We start from the raw sequence: 22548 nt of genomic DNA, 5'->3' as shown, positions 1-22548 counted from the left end.
CTCGAAGGGCCGAATGGCTTACTCCTGCACCTATTTTCTATGTTTCTATGTTAGCACGGAGACTGGGGGGCAGCACCTCTGAGCTCACACACAGTCCAGCTCATCCTTGCATCGACAACACATTGAAATGGAGATTCATTCACCCCCGCCCCCACTCCAAAGATGAATAAAGGGGACTCCATCTTGATCAGATCAGTGATGACTCCATCTTCACTGATCTAGCCAGAAAATAAACATTTACATCACCCCCTCCCAAAAATTCCCTTTTTGTAAAATAAGAACATAAGAAATAGGAGCAGGAGTAGGCCATACGGCCCCTCGAGCCTGCTCCGCCATTTAATACGATCATGGCTAATCCGATCATGGACTCAGGTCCACTTCCTCGCTCAGTCCCCATAACCCCTTATCGGTTAAGAAGCTGTCTATTTCTGTCTTATATTTATTCAATGTCCCAGCTTCCACAGCTCTGAGGCAGCGAATTCCACAGATTTACAACCCTTTGAGAGAAGAAATTCCTCCTCATCTCAGTTTTAAATGGGCGATCCCTTATTCTAAGATCATGCCCTCTAGTTCTACTCTCCCCCATCAGTGGAAATATCCTCTCTGCATCCACCTTGTCAAGCCCCCTCATAATCTTACACGTTTCGATAAGATCACCTCTCATTCTTTTGAATTCCAACCTACTCAACCTTTCTTCATAAGTCATCCCCCTCATCTCCGGAATCAACCGAGTGAACCTTCTCTGAACTGCCTCCATTCTTAAATATGGAAACCAAAACTGCACGCAGTATTCCAGGTGTGGCCTCACCAATACCTTATATAACTGTAGCAAGATTTCCCTGCTTTTAAACGCCAATAAAGGCCAAAATTCCATTAGCCTTCCTGATCACTTGCTGTACCTGCATACTATCCTTTTGTGTTTCATGCACAAGTATCCCCAGGTCCCGCTGTTCTGCGGCACTTTGCAATTTTTCTCCACTTAAATAATAACTTGCTCCTCGATTTTTTTCTGCCAAAGTGCATAACCTCACACTTTCCAACATTATATTCCATCTGCCAAATTTTTGCCCACTTACTTAGCCTGTTTATGTCCTTTTGCAGGTTTTTTTGTGACCTCCTCACACATTGCTTTTCCTCCCATCTTTGTCTCATCAGAAAACTTGTCTACCTTGCACTCAGTCCCTTCATCCAAGTCGTTAATATAGATTGTAAATAGTTGGGGTCCCAGCACTGATCCCTGCAGCACCCCACTGGTTACTGTTTGCCAACCTGAGAATGAACCATTTATCCCAACTCTCTGTTTTCTGTTAGTTAGCCAATCCTCTATCCATGCTAATATATTGCCCCCAACCCCGTGAACTTTCATCTTGTGCAGTAACCTTTTATGTGGCACCTTGTCAAATGCCTTCTGGAAGTCCAAATACACCACATCCACTGGTTCCCCTTTATCCACCCTGTTCCTCAAAGAACTTCAGCAAATTTGTCAAACATGATTTCCCTTTCATAAATCCATGCTGACTCTGCCTGACCGAATTTTGCTTTTCCAAATGTCCTGCTGCTGCTTCTTTAATAACGGACTCCAACATTTTCCCAACCACAGGTGTTAGGCTAACTGGTCTATAGTTTCCTGCTTTTTGTCTGCCTCCTTTTTTTAAAATAGGGGCGTTACATTTGCGGTTTTCCAATCTGCTGGGACCTCCCCAGAATCCAGGGAATTTTGCTAAATTACAACCAATGCATCCACTATCCCTGCCGCTACTTCTCTTAATTACCTAGGATGCAAGTCATCACGTCCAGGGGATTTACTGAGTACTTAGTGATTGCAATTGTGTTAAGTTCCTCCCCCCGACTATAGCCCCTTGACTATCCACTGTTGGAATATCATTCATGTCCTCTACTGTAAAGACTGATACAATATATTTGTTTAGAGTTTCTGCCATTACTAATTCCCCGGTCTCGTCCTCTAAGGACCAACATTTACTTTCGCCAATCTTTTCCTTTTTATATTCCTATAGAAACTCTTGCTATCTGTTTTTATATTTTGTGCTAGTTTACTTTCATAGTCTACCTTCCCTTTCTTTAAAAAAAAATGATTTAAGTCATTCTTTTAAAAGCTTCCCAATCTTCTGACCTCCCACTAGTTTTGGCCACTTTGTATGCCCGTGTTTTTAAATTGGATACCATCCTTTATTTCTTTACATAGGAACATAGAAAATAAGTGCAGGAGTAGGCCATTCAGCCCTTCGCGCCTGCACCACCATTCAAAATTATTGTGGCGGATCATGCAACTTCAGTACCCCATTCCTGCTTTCTCTCCATACCCGCTGATCCCTTTAGCCGTAAGGGCCACATCTAACTCCCTTTTGAATATATCTAACAAACTGGCCTCAACAACTTTTGGTGGTAGAGAATTCCACAGGTTCACAATTCTCTGGGTGAAAAAGCTTCTCCTCATCTCGGTCCTATATGGCTTATCCCTTAGCCACGGATGGCTATATTTTCTCTTACACCCTTTCCTCCTCACTGGAATATATTTTTCTTGAGAGTTGTGAAATATCTCCTTAAAAGTGGATAAGGTGTCAGTTTCTCAGTCTGATTTTTATTTTGCAGAATCTTGTGCTTTATTTTTGAATGTCCGGTAAACAGGTACATTGTCGAAAGCTTGTTTCTGAGAGACGATAAATGGAGGTGGCGGTTTAATAAACGGTCAGGATCAGGAAGCTAAATACAGCAGAGCGAAGCCATTCAGCCCATCTTACCACCCGGGCCCTGCTCCAAACATCCCAGATGTTGGTTGCTCTGCTGAACCAGTCCCGGACGTGCCTTGTGCCAGGGTTGTACCTGTGTTTCCTTGTCCGACAATCTGCTCACATACATCCCCCCGGCCCAGGTCGCTCATAAACGGGACCGGCTGCTGTGGGCCAATTCTCCCGCGACCGGCCCCTCACACATAGGCCAAACACACCTCCTTGCCACCTCGCAAACTCAGCCCTTCCATTTCTGCAGCTTTCCGTTAATTACCAGCACATTACAGAAACCAGAGCAACGCGAGAGATTGGATTGGGCAGAGCGTGAAGGACAAGGGGTTGAAGGATGTGGGAACAGGGCGGGTGACTGTGATTGGAACAGTTTGCTCGTGCGGAGGGGAAACGCTGACACGGACCGGTTGGGCCGAACGGCCTGTTTCGGTGTTGTAACTTCGACACAACTGGTTTGGGACAGTTCCTGTCTCCGTCCCGTGGAGTGCTGGTCATGCGCTCGCTCTCTCTCTCTCTCTCTCTCTCTCTCTCTTCCCTCCACCCCCACCAAATAAACTCAGCTGTGCGAGCTCCGGTGATCCAATGTTGCACTGTCCCATTGTGTCTCTCCCTACTCTGGGCTGGATTTCCGGAATTACTACTTCCACCTCAGCAATAAAACCTCCCACAGATAACAAGACAGCTATAAAACGCAGAGCCCAAAGCTTGCCTAGGACGTTACTGTCTAACTGGGCACTCGGTTTTCCTGCAGTGAGCCTCCTCACTGAACTCACCTGTCAGGATGGCCTTGCTTATCATGTTCTTGGTGTCCAAAGGGTTTCTCTGGTACATCTCATTAAACACCCGGTCCAGCAGCACCTCTGGAACATTCTTCTTTGTGACGTGTAGAATGCCCAGATTAGTAAACCTGGTGAACAAGGATGCAGACGTTGGGTAACTGTGACGGAGAAATCAGGGTGCGCTCCCGGGGGTTCTGGCCAAGATTGGCGGAGCAGGCTCAAATGACCTCCTGCTGGTCCTATGCTGCTAATATTGATCCCCCCAGCCAACATCACGAAAATCAGATTGTCTGGCGATTATCATCACATTGTTGTTTGTGGGAGCTTGCTGTGCGCAAACTGGTTGCTGCATTTCCCACATTATGGCAGTGACTACACTAAGTGCTTCATTAATTGTAAAGCACTTTGGGATGTCTGGAAGTCATTAAAGACTCTGAATAAATGCATGTCCTTTATATGTGGATTTACTTCACTCTGGGTCCTACTCTTTCCAGCGTTGAGGGGCACCCTACCTGGGTTGCACATGCGGTGTGAGCCACTGAGACGTAGACACTGTGAACTTACTGTGCTGTCATGTCCTTTGGTCCCACTGGTACAATGCAGATTCCATCGTCCGTACACTGCTTCCCAACCAGGCTGTGGGCGTGGAGCCTGGGGGAGTCTTTGGCCGTCACCAGCTGCACCACAATCTTTGCATTACCCATGTAATTAAAAATCTGTGGAAGAATTAAACATTTAATTCAATTAAAACCCATCACTCTCTAACCTTTACCCTCTCTCAAACGCTCCTCACACATCATGACCTTTGCACTCTCCCCATACTTACTGACCTTTGCCTTCTCCCCTTGCACTCACTGACCTTTGCCCTCTCCCCATGCTCGTGACCTTTGCCCTCTCCCCAGGCACTCACTGACCTTTGCCCTCTCCCCAGGCACTCACTGACCTTTGCCCTCTCCCCGTGCACTCACTGACCTTGACACTGGGATAAGTCTTGCGATTCTTCTCACTGGACGCTCCAGGCAGACCCCCGTGTGAAGGCCCCTCACAGCCATAGCGGAAGCGGAATCCTCTCTACAACAAACACACCACATTGTCACTCCGGGGTCACGGGCCGCCATTCACAGTTTGCAGAGGACATGGAACTTGGAACGGTGAGGGGACAGTAACTGACTTGAGGAGGACATGGGCAGGCTGGTGAAAATTTCATGACCGATGAAATTTAACGCAGAGAAGAGTGAAGTGATTCATTCGGGAAGAAAGAAGAAGAGGCAATATAAACTAAAGGCGACAATTTTAAAAGTGGTGCAGGAACAGAGAGACCTGGGGGTGGATGTACACAAATTTTTGAAAGTGTTAATATAGCATACACGATCTTTGGCTTTATTAATAAAGGCATAGAGTACACCAGTGAGGATGTTATGCTAAACTATAAATCACTGGTTGGGCCCCGGCTGGAGAACTGTGTCCCATACTGGGAGCTGCACTTTAGGAAGAATATGAAGGCCTTGGAGAGGGTGCAGGGGAGATTGACTAGCAGGGTGCGGGACTTGAGTTATGGGGGGAGACTGGAGAAGCTGGGGTTGTTCTCCTTGGAGCAGAGAACCAGAGGACAGAGATTTAAGATAATTGGCAAAAACGGAGGGGAGATGCTTTTTAATAAACACAGCGGGTTGTTGTGATCTCGAACGCGCTCCTGAAAAGGTCAGTGGAAGCAGATTTAATACCAACTTTCAAAAGGCAAATGAATAAATACTTGGAGGGGAGAATTTTGCAGGGCTACGGGGAAAGAGCGGGGGGAGTGGGACTAATTGGATAATTCTTTCTAAGTGTCGTCATGGACACGATGGGCCAATGGCCTCCTTCTGTGCGGTATCATTGAATGATCAGCTCCCTCCCCCATGGGTTTATTCAATACCACAATTATACACCACCGCACACAACATCCTCACAGCACAGGCCCAAACTCAGTGAGGCTGATTGGTTCGTACATTCAATGGTTCACAGGCCTCCAGCTGGCTCTGGGCTGAAGGACCAGGAGTATTCCCGGTCTGAACCCCAGGCAGCAACAACTGGCCTCAGTGCCTCTGGACATGGGAGGGCAACGAAAAGGAATGGTGCTTAGGTCTGGTGCCCTGGGGGAGGGACTGGGTTGGGCTGGGGTGGTCTGGGCCTGGGTCGGGGGAGGGAGGTCTGGGAGGTGGGGTCCGGGTCTGGGGGACCTAGGGGCTCCCTCAGTGGGGACACAACCAAGATGGGCGGAACAGAGCGATAGTTTCAGACCTTTACACAACGTGGATTTGAGGCAGGGCTGATGGTGCGAGTCACCCAGGCCTCAGCAGACAACCCGTGCCATTGCGCGTGGACAGTCTGGGACCTGCTATATTGTGGACCCGTGAACCAGGCCCGTGTCTCGCAGGCTGCCAGCCCGGCAATCCCAGCAACCGGCCCGGCAATCTCTGTAACTGCAACTGCTAGGGATAATTCAAGTCATTAAAGTTTTGTGGCCATCAAGGCAAGGGATAAAGCAGCTCAATTTCTGGCACCCAGTACCCCCGGGTCTGATGTAGCCCAGGGGCAAACCCGCTCTACGTTACCCCAACAACAGGCTCGGCTTCGAGGGTCCGCACGGCACCAGTGTGGCCCACCCATCCCTCACACCCACTGCCTGGTGCGCTCCCAGGCAGCACATTCAGCATACCCACAAACACAAGCTGGTTTCCTACAATATCCTGCCCCAATGAAATCGATGTGTTACTGGTTGTGCCGGTCCCAGCCTGCCCAGGAGCCGAGCCGGGTCGGTTGGTCGGTCAGTGCGGGGGATTTACCTGCTTCGGTTGTTCAGTGATGTGCAGAAACGGGCCGACCGCTGCAAGAGGAAAACAAGAGTTGGTCAGTGTTACCCCAAATCCTGCTGTCATTCACCCCCACATCACCCCCCCCCCCCCCCCACCATGGACACAGAGCCCCCCCTCCAACCCGCCATGGGCACAGACCTCCCCTCCCGCCGCCCCCCCCCCACCCACATCACCCCAAACCCATTCCCTCCATCTCCTGCGGCCCCCGGGCACAGCCCCCCGCACAGACACAGACACAGACTCTTCCCCCCCCCCCCCCACTACAGACACAGACCCCACCCCACGGGCACAGATCCCCCTCCCCCCCGCCCGGAGGCCCAGTGCAGGAGCACGGAGGCACTTGCTCGTGTTGCTGTGGGTGATGTGCGAACGATGGCCGGTGTATCCTGATTGACGTGTATAAGCTCCGCCCACACCTCACTTACTTGATCCGAATGCGGGCTCGGGGTTGTTCAACATGTTGAGGTCCAGCTGGCCAAAGTCACTGGCGTCCTGAGAGTAAATAAAGACAACACAGGGTGAGCATGCAGGTAGGTGCCAGGGACCGCAGCAAACCATTCACGGACACAGCGTACTCACATTCTGCGTCCCCAGGCAATACGTGTCGTCCATCCTGAAAGACAAACACAAGATCCTGTCACTTCACCACCGTGCCAAACCCTCACATTCACACAATTCCGGCACTCCAATATTGCAGGGAGGCCACTAATGAGGAACCGAGATACCTCCTCAGAGACCTCCCCGAGCCTTGACCCCATAGTGACCTCCCCAAACCAAACGTCCTACTCCATCCTCTCTTTCTTATTTTATGTTTTCCCCGATCCTTAACTCCAACCCCACCCTCCACCCAGTGACCACCTTGAGCCTTGACAACCATGCCAGGATCGCCGAACAGTGCAGCGCTTCATCAGTACTGCCCCTCCGACAGTGCGGCGCTCCCTCAGTACTGCCCCTCCGACAGCGCGGCGCTCCCTCAGTACTGCCCCTCCGACAGTGCGGCGCTCCCTCAGCACTGCCCCTCCGATAGCGCGGCGCTCCCTCAGTACTGCCCCTCCGACAGTGCGGCGCTCCCTCAGTACTGCCCCTCCGACAGCGCGGCGCTCCCTCAGTATTGCCCCTCCGACAGCGCGGCGCTCCCTCAGTACTGCCCCTCCGACAGTGCGGCGCTCCCTCAGTACTGCCCCTCCGACAGCGCGGCGCTCCCTCAGTACTGCCCCTCCGACAGCGCGGCGCTCCCTCAGTACTGCCCCTCCGACAGTGCGGCGCTCCCTCAGTACTGCCCCTCCGACAGCGCGGCGCTCCCTCAGCACTGCCCCTCCGACAGCGCGGCGCTCCCTCAGTACTGCCCCTCCGACAGTGCGGCGCTCCCTCAGCACTGCCCCTCCGACAGTGCGGCGCTCCCTCAGCACTGCCCCTCCGACAGTGTGGCGCTCCCTCAGCACTGCCCCTCCGACAGCGCGGCGCTCCCTCAGTACTGCCCCTCCGACAGCGCGGCGCTCCCTCAGTACTGCCCCTCCGACAGCGCGGCGCTCCCTCAGTACTGCCCCTCCGACAGCGCGGCGCTCCCTCAGTACTGCCCCTCCGACAGCGCGGCGCTCCCTCAGCACTGCCCCTCCGACAGCGCGGCGCTCCCTCAGCACTGCCCCTCCGACAGCGCGCCGCTCCCTCAGCACTGCCCCTCCGACAGAGCGGCGACTGTGCCAGCCTGGATTATATGTGGGGTGTGGCCAGTCCCTCCACACGGATACCGCGGTCCCTCTGTTGATTGTTGCACTGAGTTTTAAAAGAAAATATCGGCACGACCAAAGAGATTCTCACAGTAGCGGGATCAAATCTCAACACAAACAGCTTCAAATGCCTCAGACACAGCACATCACGAGGCTGTTACCATCAGTTACATACTTTTCTATCTTCCATAAGAATATAAGAATTAGAAGCAGAAGTCGGCCATTCGGCCCCTCGAGCCTGCTCCGCCATTCAATGAGATCATGGCTGATCTTCGACCTCAACTCCACTTTCCTGCGCTGTCCCCATATCCCTTGATTCCCTTAATATCCACAAATCTATCGATCTCGGTCTTGAATATATTCAATGACTGAGCCTCCACAGCCCTCTGGGGCGAATTCCAAAGATTCACCACCCTCTGAGTGAAGAAGTTTCTCCTCATCTCAGTCCTAAATGGCCGACCCCTTATTCTGAGACTGTGACCCCTGGTCCTAGACTCCCCAGCCAGACAAAACATCCTCCCTGCATCTACCCTGTCAAGCCCTGTAAGAATTGTATATGTTTCAATGAGATCACCTCTCATTCTTCTAGACTCCAGAGAATATAGGCCCAGTCTATTCAATCTCTCCTCATAGGACAATCCCCCCATCCCAGGAATCAGTCTGGTGAACCTTCGTTACACTCCCTCTATGGTAAGTATATCCTTCCTTGGGTAAGGAGACCAAAACTGTACACAATACTTCAGGTGTGGTCTCCCCAGACATCTTTGCTCCTATACGCAAATCCTCTTGTAATAAAGACCAACATACCATTTGCTTTCCTCATTGCTTGCTGTACCCGCATGTTAACTTTCAGTGATTGGTGTACAAGGACACCCTCTGAACACCAACATTTCCCAATCTCTCTCCGTTTAAATAATACTCTGCTTTTCTATTTTTCCTACCAAAGTGGATAACTTCACATTTCTCCACATTATATTCCATTTGCCATGTTCTTGGCCACCTATATCCCCATGACATTTTACTATGGTAAAGGCGCTATATAAATGCAAGTTGCTGTTTATGATCGTGTGGCCTTTGGTTCAGATTGAGGGCGTCGCAGTTGAAAGGTGGCGCCCAAACGGTGCTCGGCGTCCTGTGGAGCCGGTGCTCGGCGTCCTGTGGAGCCGGTGCTCGGCGTCCTGTGGAGCCGGTGCTCGGCGTCCTGTGGAGCCGGTGCTCGGCGTCCTGTGGAGCCGGTGCTCGGTGTCCTGTGGAGCCGGTGCTCGGCGGAAGCCTCACCGTACTGGGCCCACGCCGCCCGCCTGCAGTGGGAGTGCGGGCTGCTTCACATTGCTGCTGGTGAAATAGAGGGCCGCAGGCTGCAGAGCTCACAGCCCCGCGCTCTTCTTCAACCGGCCATTTCTGGAGAGAATGCCTCCGTTGTGGAGCGTGGGGCACCATGGGCCTGACTGCACCAAGTGTGTGCACGCCTCAGCGAATCAGTTCTCTCAATAAAAACATACCGTGTCTGGAGTGGGTCGCAATGTTTAGCCGGTGCGAGTGGGGAAGGAGAATTCACGGGGCAGCCCACAATACATCCAGGGTCCTGAGCCCAGCGAGAGAGAGAGCGCTGCTCACATCATCACTCACTTCACCGGGACACTGGGCTGTTAACAGGGGGGGGGGGGGGGGGGCTGTAATGGGAGGGGGGCTGTAACATGGGGGGATGGGGGCTGTAACAGGGGCTGGGGCCCACAGGATGGGATACCGCGAGGTGTGTGAGAGTGAGGCCCAGACGAGGAGGAAACCCCCCACAGTACAGCACGGTGACAGGATGTTCTGGTAACCAGGAGTTTCCTACGACTGGCCGCACCGGCCCAACCTCTACCTTTCACAACAAGTACACAGGAAATGGTTTCAACACAGACATTCACCTAGAAACAGGATCCCTCTGCCAGCAAATCAGGCCCTTCACTGTACAACCAACTCCTCATTCCATTTCTGCATCATAAAGGCTAGCTCAACTCAACCAACATATTGTCCTCCTCCCTCCCCTCCCCCCCACCCTGCTCCCTCCCCCCTCCCTCCCCCTACCCTGCTCCCTCCCCTCCACCCTGCTCCCTCTCTCCCTCCCACCCTGCTCCCTCCTCCCGCACCACTCCAAGCACTGCGATCCCCCTCCCCTCTGCCACTTGTGGGGAAGAGCAAAACTAGAGGTCATCAAAACAAGATAATCACCAAGAAATGAAATAGAAAATTCAGGAGAAACTTCTTTACACATAGAATGTTGAGAATGTGGAACTCACTCCCACAGGGGCAAATAGTATCGATGTATTTAAGGGGAGGCTGGACAAACATGCGAGGGAGAAGGGCATAGAGGGTAATGCTGATAGATTTAGGTGAGGAAAGACGGGAGGAGGCTCGAGTGGAGCATAAACGGCAGCACGGACTGGTTGGGCCGAACGGCCTGTTTCTGTGCCGTATATCCGGTCTATGAGCACCGAAGCAGCCCTGGTATCCCGAGTGGATTGGCCGTGTCAGCACATGAGCAACTGGAAGTCAGCCATCGGTTGAAAGCCGTGAGACTGATCAATTCGCCACCTACGCTTGTGAAAGCAATTCTGACATGGGGGAATTTTTTTTAAATTCTGTTGATCTAAATCTCCAAGTTGTTCCAGGAAAAGTGCTGACAGCAGCAGCCCCATCTGACGCCAGCAGTAACGCATCGGTCCGACATTTGCCTACACCCCCTCATCTACGTGTGTGAGAGTGGTGTCATCGAGGGAGGAGGCTCAATGTTGAGTTATCTCAAAATTACTTGAAAAGGGGGAACTATTTTATTGTAAATGCACTTTAGAGCTAACTCAATGTGTGGTTGTTAGCCTGCCAGAATCAGGCTTCCTTTGATTTAAAAAACTCCCAACAAGTAGCGTGGGAGCGGAGGTGAATCTCCTTCTCGGAATTACCTGGCAGGATTGAAGTCCTGTGGGGGTGAATCACCAGTGTCAGCAGATAGATCATTAGCTGTCTTACAATCCACCCGATACATACACACGCTCCCAACACACGTACATACACACGCCCCCAAAACACCTACATACACACGTACATACACGCCCCCATCACACACGCGCCCAAACCACCTACATACACACACTCCCAACACACACGCTTCCAAAACACCGACACACGCACGCCCCCAACACACCTACACGCACGCACGTCCATACACGCAGCCCCAACGCACGTCCATACACACACGTCCATACACACGTATCAAAAGTTAATTTTAATTGTTTACCAAAAATGAATATAAAAGATCCTTCATGATGAGCTTGGATAGTATCGAGTAGATGCACAGCACAGGCAACTCCTCATTCCGCATGAACTATCAGTCTCACTCAAAGCCATGGCTGTTACAGAACTTGGACAGATGTCATACTGATGCAGTGAAGTGCTTTTCTGTGTAGAGGGAGCTTTACTCTGTATCGAACCCCATGCTGTACCTGCCCTGGGAGTGTGTGATGGGACAGTGCAGAAGGAGCTTTACTCTGTATCTAACCCCGTGCTGTACCTGCCCTGGGAGTATTTGATGGGGCAGTGTAGAGGGAACTTTACTCTGTATCTAACCCGTGCTATACCTGCCCTGAGAGTGTTTGATACGGATGTTGTTTGCTGAAAAAGAAAGTGTTTGATTCCCAGCACCTCCCTCCTACACCTTGATGCTCAAACAATTCACAGAAGAAAAATGAAAGATAACTTCCTCTGGTTAGAAGATGAAGTAGCAGTGTAGGCAAACGGATATGATTGTAACACTAATTCAAAGCGAGAATGAGTCGAGTAAAAGATTTCTTCCCCAGAGCGGGCAGGAATTGTACCTGCTGCTACCTGGAGTAAGTCATTGGATGGAATTAAATTCAAGACCAATAGCCAAGACCATCTTTGGGATGAGATGTTAAAGCAGGCAGGGGAGTTCTCCCCGGGTCCTGGACAATATTTATCCCCCAATCAACATAACAAAAACAGATGATCTGGTCATTATCACATTGCTGTTTATGGGAAAATTAGCTGCCGCGTTTCCCAACATTACAACAGTGACTACACTTCAAAAAGTACTTCATTGACTGCAAAGCCCTTTGGGACGTGAAAGGCACCATAGAAATGCAGGCTTTTACTTTCTTTGAATGTGACAAATTGCACTTGGAGCTGGTCCTGTCCCAAGGTTCTGATAAAAGAAAGAAAGATTTTGGTTCGTTATTTGATGGATTGAATTCTCTAAGGAACTGGGCGACTTTTCTGGAACACACACTCAACTGAAAATGTAAACCTAAGGATTTCCCACGAGTTTCAACACGAGTGGAGCTCAGGATTCCGCGAGTGTTTCCAGGAAATAGCAGAGCGACACAGCCCAGAAAGGTGCCAGATTCGATCTCCGGCCTGTGCGGGGAGAGTTCGAATTGGATGTCAGTACAGGGAAGGACCAAAGTCCGAATCACTAACCTGAGACTCCAGGGGACAAGGAACGAGAGACTTAGATCACATGGCAATATCAGTAAAAACATAAAACAGAGGAACAGGAGGAGGCCAATCAGTCTTCAGCCTGTTCAGTCATTCAATCAGACCATGGCTGGTCTGTAGCTGAACTCAATCTAGCCATCTTGGTCCCGTGCCCTCTGTCTAACAACTAACTATCAATCTCAGTTTTGATATTTTCAATTGACCCCAGCCTCGACAGCTTTTGGGGAGAGAGTTCCAGATTCCCACTGCCCTGTGTGTGAAGCAGTGCCTCCTGACATCATCCTGAACTGCCGGGCTCTAATCTTACGGTTACGTCCCCTTTTTCTGGACTCCCCCAACAGAGGGAACAGTTTTCCTCTTATCTACCCCATCATCTCCTTGAATCATCTCCATCACCTAATTACATCACTACTTCTTTTTCTATAGCCAAGGCAATAAAAGCCAAGTCTAAGAGGACCCCCCCCTCCCAGCCTGATGGTGCTATGGGGGCAGGGTACAATCTCTAACAGCACCCTCTCATCACAAGCCTCCCAAGGCAATGGTGCATTAGCACAACCAATCTTGGAGTTCAGCTACTCTCGTTACTTCATCATCATCATCATCATAGGCAGTCCCTCAGAATCGAGGAAGACTTGCTTCCACTCTAAAAGTGAGTTCTCAGGTGCCTGAACAGTCCAATACGAGAATTACAGTCTCTGTCACAGGTGGGGCAGACAGTGGTTGAAGGAAAGGGTGGGTGGGTCTGGTTTGCCGCACGCTCCTTCCGCTGCCTGCGCTTGAATTCTGCATGCTCTCGGCGACAAGACTCGAGGTGCTCAGCGCCCTCCCGGATGCTCTTCCTCCACTTAGGGCGGTCTTTGGCCAGGGACTCCCAGATGTCGGTGGGGATGTTGCATTTTATCAGGGAGGCTTTGAGGGTGTCCTTGAAATGTTTCCTCTGCCCACCTGGGGCTCGCTTGCCATGTAGGAGTTCCGAGCAGAGCGCTTGCTTTGGGAGTCTCATGTCGGGCATGCGAACAACGGAGCTGGTCGAGTGTGGTCAATGCTTCGATGCTGGGGATGTTGGCCTGAGCGAGAACACTGACGTTGGTGCGTCTGTCCTCCCAGGGGATTTGTAGGACCTTGCGGAGGCAGCGCTGGTGGTATTTCCCCTGCGCTTTGAGGTGTTTGCTGTATATGGTCTGCCTCTCTGAGCCATACAGGAGGGCATAGAGGAGTGCTCTTTGATCCTGACCAATGGATCCACCACAGACCCCAATCCACATCCGGACCGGAGTCAAGCAGGGCTGCGTCATCACACCAACGCTCTTCTCGATCTTCCTTACTGCAATGCTCCATCTCACTACCAACAAGCTCTAGTTACTTACATTAAAAAGGAAGAACATGCCATCTAATGCCTATAGCAAGTACAACTATGTCCAATACAATGCCATCCGACCTCAGGGCACCCCAAAACGCTTTTGTAGTCACTGTTACAATGTAGGAAATGCAGTGTCAATTTGCGCACAGCAAGCTCCCAAAAAAATGACCAGATAATCTGTTTTAGTTATGTTGATTGAGGGACAAATATTGGCCAGGACACCGGGGATAACTCCCCTGCTCTTCTTCAAAATAGTGCCATGGGATCCTTTACATCGACCTAAGAGAGCAGACGTGGCCTTGGTTTAACGTTGCATCTGAAAGACGGCACTGATGACAGTGCAACGCTCCCTCAGCATGGCACTGGAGTGTCAGCCTAGATTGTGCTCAAGTCCCTGGTGTGAAACTTGAACCCACAACCTTGTGCCTCAGAGGCGAGTGTGCTGCCCACTGAGCCACAGCTGATACCATACAGGACAGCAATTCCAATTATAACCCTTCACAGTGCCGTCTAATACCAACAAATCTAAACTATGCCCAACATAATGCAGCCCAATATCTACCTGTTGGTTCAGTCGGTGTGAATATTGGATGGGCGGGCTGGTGATGTCTCTAAGATCCTGCAAATCCCTGGGAGGACAGACGCACCAACCTCAGTGTTTTCAATCAGGCCAACATCCCCAGCTTCAAAGCACTGACCACACTCGACCAGCTCCATTGGGCAGGCCACATTGTTCGCATGCCCGACACAAGACTCCCAAAGCAAGCGCTCTACTTGGAACACCTTCACGGCAAATGAGCCCCAGTTGGGCAGAGGAAACATTACAGGGACACCCTCAAAGCCTCCCTGACAAAGTGCAACATCCCCACTGACACCTGGGAGTCCCTGGCCAAAGACCGCCCTAAGTGGAGGAAGTGCACCTCGAGTCTCGTCATCGAGAGCATGCAGAAAGCAAGCGCAGACCGCGGAAAGAGCGTGCGGCAAACCAGTCCCACCCACCCTATCCTTCAACCACTGTCTGTCCCACCTGTGACAGAGACTGTAATTCCCGTATTGGACTGTTCAGTCATCTGAGAACTCACTTTTAGAGTGGAAGCAAGTCTTCCTCGATTTCGAGGGACTGCCTATAATGATGATGATTCAGTCGGTGTGTATATTGGATGGGCGGTTGCCGTTGGCTCGGTAAGTCCAATTACCAGAGTGACTACCTTTTTACGTCAGTGTTCCTTACCGAGATGACCCTGGAATTTCCCTCGTTGAAGGATATTATTTTTACTTCCTTCTCCTCAGCTTAAATCGACATTTTATAGAGTGATACAGCACGAATTCAGGAAATCACCTTCATTACCATACAGCCAGAAAGCTTACAGCTTACTTTTGGTTGAACCTGCTCAGATCAGGTAAAGACAAAATAGGAAGCTCGCGTGGTTTACATAAAATCAAAGGCACTGCTCAATACTTTTAGTTTTGTCTTCAAAGAGAGGGATGTTAGTGTTGCAAATGGAACACTTTCCATTTCAGACATCGAGCACCAGCATCAAACACTCCCAGGGAAGGTACAGGGGGTTAGATACAGAGTAAAGCTCCCTCTACACTGTCCCATCAAACACTCCCAGGGCAGGTACAGCATGGGGTTAGATACAGAGTAAAGCTCCCTCTACACTGTCCCATCAAACACTCCCAGGGTAGGTATACCACAGGTTAGCTACAGGTAAAGCTCCCTTTACTCTGTCCCATCAAACAGTCCCAGGGCAGGTACAGCACGGGGTTAGATACAGAGTAAAGCTCCCTCTACTCTGTCCCAACACACACTCCCACTGCCCAATCACTTTGAGCTGCTGGACCAGCCGCGGTCTCAGTGACGCAGGATCCGGTGATGAATGGTCCTCAGGGACCTGGGAATGGGAAGGTTTGTGGTCAGTCTTTTCTTACACTATTGAAGGATGGTAAATCCCACACTGCTCCACCCTGCAGGCAGACATGGATTTACTGGTGATCGTTTCCGAGAGCACTCCTTCAACTGATGAAGCAGGAAGTACTGCAATCATTGCTGGTCGGGCTATCCATGCCCAACAACTTTCCACATAAACATTTACCCCCATTGTCCCTTTGTGCTCTTGGTGATGATCGTAAACGTATTCCCTCCAGTTACTGACTCACCGACTGAAGAAACAACCCTTTCCCAATTTATTGCATCGTTCTGGGCCCCTCCAGCAGCTCTCCGCCTACCCCTCTGTGCGCTAATGAAAACAACCCCAGTTGTCACAAATCTAAAAAAGACTGGCCCTCAGACCCCCCGCTCCCACTCTCAGAACCTCCTTCCCCTGGCCCTCAAAAACACCCTCCCCTCAGACACCCTCGGCCTCCACCCCCCCCCCCCCCCCATCCCTCAGACCCTCCTCTCCCCCCGGCCCTCAGACACACTCTCCCCTCAGATACCCTCCCACCCCCGGCCCTCAGAGCACCCCCCCCCCCCATCCCCTCAGACCACACACAGTGTGTACACCAGGGTTTCCCCCTCAGTAGCAGTGATGAACTGTTGCAGAAAGTGCCAGTGGGAGCTATGACAAAGCGGTGAGCGACTGACCTTCCTGCATCATCTGGCCCCTGTCCTGGGCTGGTTTGGGGCCACTGCCTTTTTTGCTGGGGCCCCTCGGTCCCGCTCCCCTCAAACATCTCCGCGCACTTTGCCTCCACAGCGATCCACTCTCCCAGTGAAGAAATGTTTCATGAACTGATCTTTAACCAGAATTGGTCCAATTGTAGGAGCTTGTAAAGGGGACAGTGAAGATTAGAATAATACCGGCAATAAGAGGTTTTGGTTATGAGGAAAGGCTCCAAGAATTGCTGCCTTTTCACTCGAGCAGCGAAGTTTAAGGGGAATCTAAGAGAAGTTTTCAAAATGATGAAAGGTTGTGAAAGAGCCGCTCGTGAAAGCTGTTCCCACTGGGCAGCGAATCAGTCACAAGTGGCACAGATTGAGGATTATTACATGAGAACAAAGGGCGAGATTAAGAGTTTTTTTTTTAAAAAACACAATGCGTTATTAGAACAGGAAATGCTTTATCACAAGGGGTTATTGCATCACTTAGCATCTGAAAAGGAAAAAGACAAAAGGAGACATGCCAAAGGCAGGGCAGCAGAATTGGATGCACAGTTTATGTGGAGAGTGAGCAGGCACAGGCGTGATGGGCTGCAGTGTATGATTCTACAACCCCATATTTTGGATTCACATACCACAGGGAGGGATTATACCCTGGCAATTGTCGGCATTATTCGAAACACTACAATCAGATGTCCCTCTAACCTCTTCATCTCCAACAAATTTAACTTATTTCTCATCACAGCTCAATTGCTTCATCTCAAATACTATCCTGGCAAATCGTCACCCCAGGTAACTGACCCCCCCCCCCCCCCCCGCCCGGGTAACTGACCCGGCGCCCACCCACCCCCTTCCCCCCCCGGGTAACTGACCCTCCCTTCCCCCCCCACCCCTCTCCCTCCCCTTTTCCCTCTCGGGTAACTGACAGGAACTTGAGCACAAAAATCTAGGCTGACACTCCAGTGCAGTGCTGAGGGAGTGCCGCGCTATCGGAGGTGCCTTCTTTCAGATGAGATATTAAACCGAGGCCCCGTCTGTCCTCTCAGGTGAACGTAAAACATCCCATGGCACTATTTCGAAGAAGAGCAGGAGAGTTATCCCTGGTGTCCTGGCCAATATTTATCCCTCAATCAACATAACAAAAACAGATTATCTGGTCATTATCACATTGCTGTGTGTGGGAGCTTACTGTGCGCAAATTGGCTGCCGCTGTTTCCCACATTACAGCAATGACTACACTTCAAAAGTACTTCATTGGCTGTAAAGCACTTTGAGACGTCTGGTGGTCGTGAAATGCGCTATATAAATGCAAGTCTTTCTTTCAATGATTTATGTATCAGGATCCCTCAATCCCTTTGTTCGTCGTCTTCACAAAACACTCCATCTCCTCGCTTAACATTATCTCAAACTTGGATAACCATCCCTCTATTCCCCCAAAATGGTCATTCATTACCTGGGGGTCACCACTTCTTGTTATTGCCGGCCAATCCGAGAATGTCCCTTTTATCCTATCTCTGTCTCCAACTCCCAACCAGTTCCCTATCCATGTTATGAGACTGCTTATCTTTCCAGGTGCCCTCTTGTGCAAAACCTCATCAAAAACTGCCTGAATATGACATCCATTGATCCTCATCGAGTCACCACTTCAGACACTCTATCATGTTAGTTTTATATGAGCTACCTCTCACAAACCTGACCTCTCACAAACCTTAAACCAGAACCACCATTTATATAGCACCTTTAATTAAATGTCCAACAAGGTGCCTCACAGGAGCGTTATCAGGCAAAATGTTACACCAAGTCACATAAGGAAATGTTAGGACAGGAGAGGTAGGTTTCAAGGAGTGTCTTCGTTAGAGAGGTTTAGGGAGGGAATTCCAGAGTTTCATCATCATTATCATAGGCATTCCCTCGGAATCGAGGAAGACTTGCTTCCACTCTAAAAGTGAGTTCTCAGGTGACTGAACAGTCCAATATGGCAATTACAGTCGCTGTCACAGGTGGGACAGACAGTGATTGAAGGAAAGGGAGGGTGGGGAGTCTGGTTTGCCGCACACTCCTTCCGCTGCCTGCGCTTTATTTCTGCATGCTCTCGGCGACGAGACTCGAGGCGCTCAGCGCCCTCCCGGATGCTCTTCCTTCACTTAGGACGGTCTTTGGCCAGGGACTCCCAGGTGTCAGTGGGGATGGTGGTGTAGTGGTGATATTACCAGTGATGCAGAATTTAGGACCCAGGCAGCTGAAGGCACAGCTGCCAACGGTGGAGCGATTAAAATCTGGGATGCTCAAAAGGTCAGAATTGGAGGGGCGCAGAGATCTTGGAAGGTTGTGAGGCTGGAGGAGATTACAGAGATAGGGCAGGGCGAGATCGTGGAGGGATTTGAAAACAAGGATGAGAATTTTAAAATCGAGGCATTGCCAGACAGGGAGCCGATGTAGGTCAGCGAGCACGGTGGTGATGGGTGAACGGGACTTGGTGCGAGTTAGGACACGGGCTGTCGAGTTTTAGATGAGCTCAAGTTTTTGGCGGCTGGATGAGAGGATGACCAGGTGCATTAGAATACTCAAGTCGAGAGGGAACAGCGAGCGAGGGTTTGCAAATGAGTTGTCTCTGATAATGAATTATAGCAATTTTCCCACTACTGACGGTTATGGTGTAACATTTGCAACCATCCAATCCAACTAGCTTTCGAAGATTACAATGAATGAAGCCCCACTTTGCATTCTTATTCCAAGTTATTCGGAGTGGAGAGATCTGATTCTCAGCAGTCACGAGTCTTGGATCAAACAGCTGACCTCCAGAACCTCAAGCTCTACATGCCCCAGCGAATGTCACCGAATAAAAGAACAAAACTTTCAGACCCAGAACTTTAACCCAAATACATTTTGTGTAACCATAGTTGCACAGTTGCCGTTACACAAAACCCATGGGAATTCCGGCACTCAGACTCAACGGTTTAAAAGCACGGTAGAAATACTGAGTCTCTTTATAAAATGACACGAGTTCAAAATTCACGGCTAGATGGTTATCAGGAGATGCCACCAGATCGAGAAAGAAAAAGCACAGCATGGTGTCATTTTCCACAATATTTGTTGCTGTGATTTCCTCACACCATGGGTCGTGGCAACACTACAGCACCTAGCCCATGGTGATCCTCGGCAAGCTAGTGTTGGCAGGCTATTTGACACCGGAGGCCGTCACATCGACGTGTGATTTGACAAAGACACAATGTCCACATATTTCCAGCCAGGGAGTGAAAGTTAGTGATCAGGAATGGGATTGGGTGATGTGACCCTTCCAAACCCAGCGGTCAACTATGGCCCCCCTGACCTTTGGCCAGGCTGGGCTCAGCCAATCCGTCACAGCCTGAGAACCAAACCTGGGACTTCCTCTGACTCAGTCCCACTTCGCTGACCCATCGGGGGAAGTCCATCAGGCAGCTAGCTGACACATCGCCACATGCACTGTGTCAGCTTTAAGTGAAGGATGTTTGTGTGCATGGAGGTGTTGTACTGACACGCAGGTCATTCCAATGCATGTGAACCCAGCTGACACCTGGTGGGGGATTAGTTCCTCTCTGAAGGCTCTGGTCCATCATCACAGACTGCTACCCGGGGCAGAATATTCCTCGGAGCTGAACCCCACCCTGTCCCTTCCACCCAATCAACGTTCCCAAACCAGCAACATCTACCAGGAGTGGGACACCAGGCTCTCCTCAAGCCTGAGGCCCGTTGTGAAGCTCTCACTGGGATCCCAGCTGGGAGCAGGGAGTGAACCTCCAGAACCCATCACACTGACGCTCAGTGTGTCCATGGATGGGCTCCAATCTGCCCAAAGCCTTGGGTCCAACCCAGGAGCTGGGACCCGGGGGGCTCCGGCTCAGTGTACACACAACAACGAAGCACAATAAAACACAACCAAACAAGCTTACCTTGGGGGAGGAGGCTCGGCCGCCCCGGGCTCACTCGGGACCAAACAACGGGCGGACCTCAGGGCTCACTCATCCGGTGGCTGCTGCTCACGGGCAGGTCCTGCTGGGCCCCTCGATTCACTGTCCCAGCTCTGGCTTCTCTCTGCACCCTCCGCCTGGGTCTGTCACTCTCCCTGCGTGTGTCTCGCTCGCCCTCTCGCCTAATCTCTCTCTGTCTGTGTCTCTTTCTCTGTCTGTCTCTCTCCCCCTCTGTCTTTCTCTCTCTGTCTATGTCTCTCTGGCCCTCTCTCTCTATGTCTCTGTCTCCCTCTGTATGTCTCTCTGTCCTCTATCTCTATCTCTGTCTCTGTCCTCTCTATCTATCTCTATCCCTCTCTCTGTCTGTATCTCTGCCCCTCTGGAAAGTCCCTGTTGCTATTTGCAGCGCGGGCTGGGGGTTCGGGGATTTCCCGTGACGTCTTGTCGTGGACAACGTGCACGCGGATTGGCGGCCCGGGGTCAGCTCGCTCTGTGATTGGTGCAGATCACCAACGTATGCAAATCTCCCTTACAACCGCTCCAATGAGCGGGGAGCGGGCCTGGGCCTTAAAGGGGCAGGCCCCCGGCCCCCAGCCGGTGCTCAGGCTCAGCGTTAGGCTCGGGAAAGACTGGAATTTCCCGCAGCAGTCTGACTTGGATGAGCTGGATCCAGAACGTGTCGGGAGCAGGGAGGGACGATGCAGTTAGACTTTGGATCAGTTACATTATTGTGCAGATAAATGAAAAATAGCAAATAGGAGCAAGAGTCGGCCATTTGGCCCCTCGATCCTGCTCCGCCATTCAATAAGATCATGGCTGATCTGATCATGGACTCAGCTTCGCTTCCCTGCCTGCTTCCCATAACTCTCGACTCCCTTATCACTCAAAAATCTGTCTCTCTCCACCTTAAATATACTCAATGACCCAGCCTCCACAGCTCTCCGGGGCAGAGAATTCCACAGATTCACGACTCTGTCTCATTCTCATGTCCGTCTTAAATGGGTGACCCCTTACTCTGAAACTATGCCCCCTAGTCCTAGCTCCCCCATGAGGGGAAACTTCCTCTCTGCATCTACCCTGTTGAGCCCCCCTCAAAATCTTGTATGTTTCATTCTTCTAAACTCCAATGAGTATAGGCTCAACCTTTCCTCATAAGACAACCCCTTCATCCCAGGAATCAACCTCGTGAACCTTCTCTGAACTGCCTCCAATGCAAGTATATCCCTCCTTAAATAAGGAGACCAAAGCTGTACGCAGTACTCTAGGTGTGGCCTCACCAATACCCTGTACAGTTGTAGCAGGACTTCCCTGCCTTTATACTCTATCCCCCTTGCAATAAAGGCCAACATTCCATTTGCCTTCCTGATCACTTGCTGTACCTGCATACTAACTTTTTGTGTTTCATGTACAAGAACCCCCAGGTCCCTCTGTACTGCAGCATTCTGTATCTCCATTTAAATAATATTTTGCTTTTCTATTCTTCCTACCAAAGTGGATAACCTCACATTTTCCCACATTATACTCCATCTGCCAAATGTTTGCCCACTCACTTAACCTGCCTATATCCCTTTGCAGACTCTTTATATCCTCCTCACAACTTGCTTTCCCACCTATCTTTGTATCAGCAGCAAACTTGGCTACATTACACTCGGTCCCTTCATCCAAATCATTAATACAGATTATAAATAGTTGCGGCCCCAGCACTGATCCCTGTGGCACCCCACGAGTTACAGTTTGCCAACCGGAAAATGACCCAATAATCCCGACTCTCTGTTTTCTGTTAGTTAGCCAATCCTCTATCCATGCTAATATATTGCCCCCAACCCCTTGAGCTCTTATCTTGTGCAGTAACCTTTTATGTGGCACCTTATCGAATGCCTTTTGGAAATCCAAATACACTATATCTAATGGTTCCCCTTTATCCAACCTGCTCATTATATCCTCAAAGAACTTTAATAAATTTGTTAAACACGATTTCCCCTTCATAAAACCATGTTGACTCTGCTTGATTGTATTATG

The 22548-nt window shown here is 50.6% G+C and overlaps 1 protein-coding gene across 1 annotated transcript; it reads right to left on the bottom strand.

Moving 5' to 3' along the window:
- Nucleotides 1–3532: 3532 nt before the first annotated feature.
- LOC139243559 (nuclear factor NF-kappa-B p100 subunit-like) lies at nt 3533–20969 on the bottom strand (the record flags this gene model as incomplete). The annotated part of the gene is made up of 7 exons (XM_070870791.1): nt 20512–20969; nt 6973–7006; nt 6819–6885; nt 6364–6404; nt 4511–4609; nt 4103–4254; nt 3533–3666 (listed from the first exon to the last, which is right to left on the bottom strand). Coding segments are annotated over exons 2-7 (526 nt in total), but the record flags the coding sequence as incomplete, so codon positions are not given.
- Nucleotides 20970–22548: the final 1579 nt, after the last annotated feature.

The sequence above is a fragment of the Pristiophorus japonicus genome, unplaced genomic scaffold (genome assembly GCF_044704955.1).
Source record: "Pristiophorus japonicus isolate sPriJap1 unplaced genomic scaffold, sPriJap1.hap1 HAP1_SCAFFOLD_1741, whole genome shotgun sequence".
Classification (NCBI taxonomy): domain Eukaryota; kingdom Metazoa; phylum Chordata; class Chondrichthyes; family Pristiophoridae; genus Pristiophorus; species Pristiophorus japonicus.
Note: the sequence above shows the minus strand (reverse complement) of the source record. Positions and strands in the feature narration are given on the sequence as shown.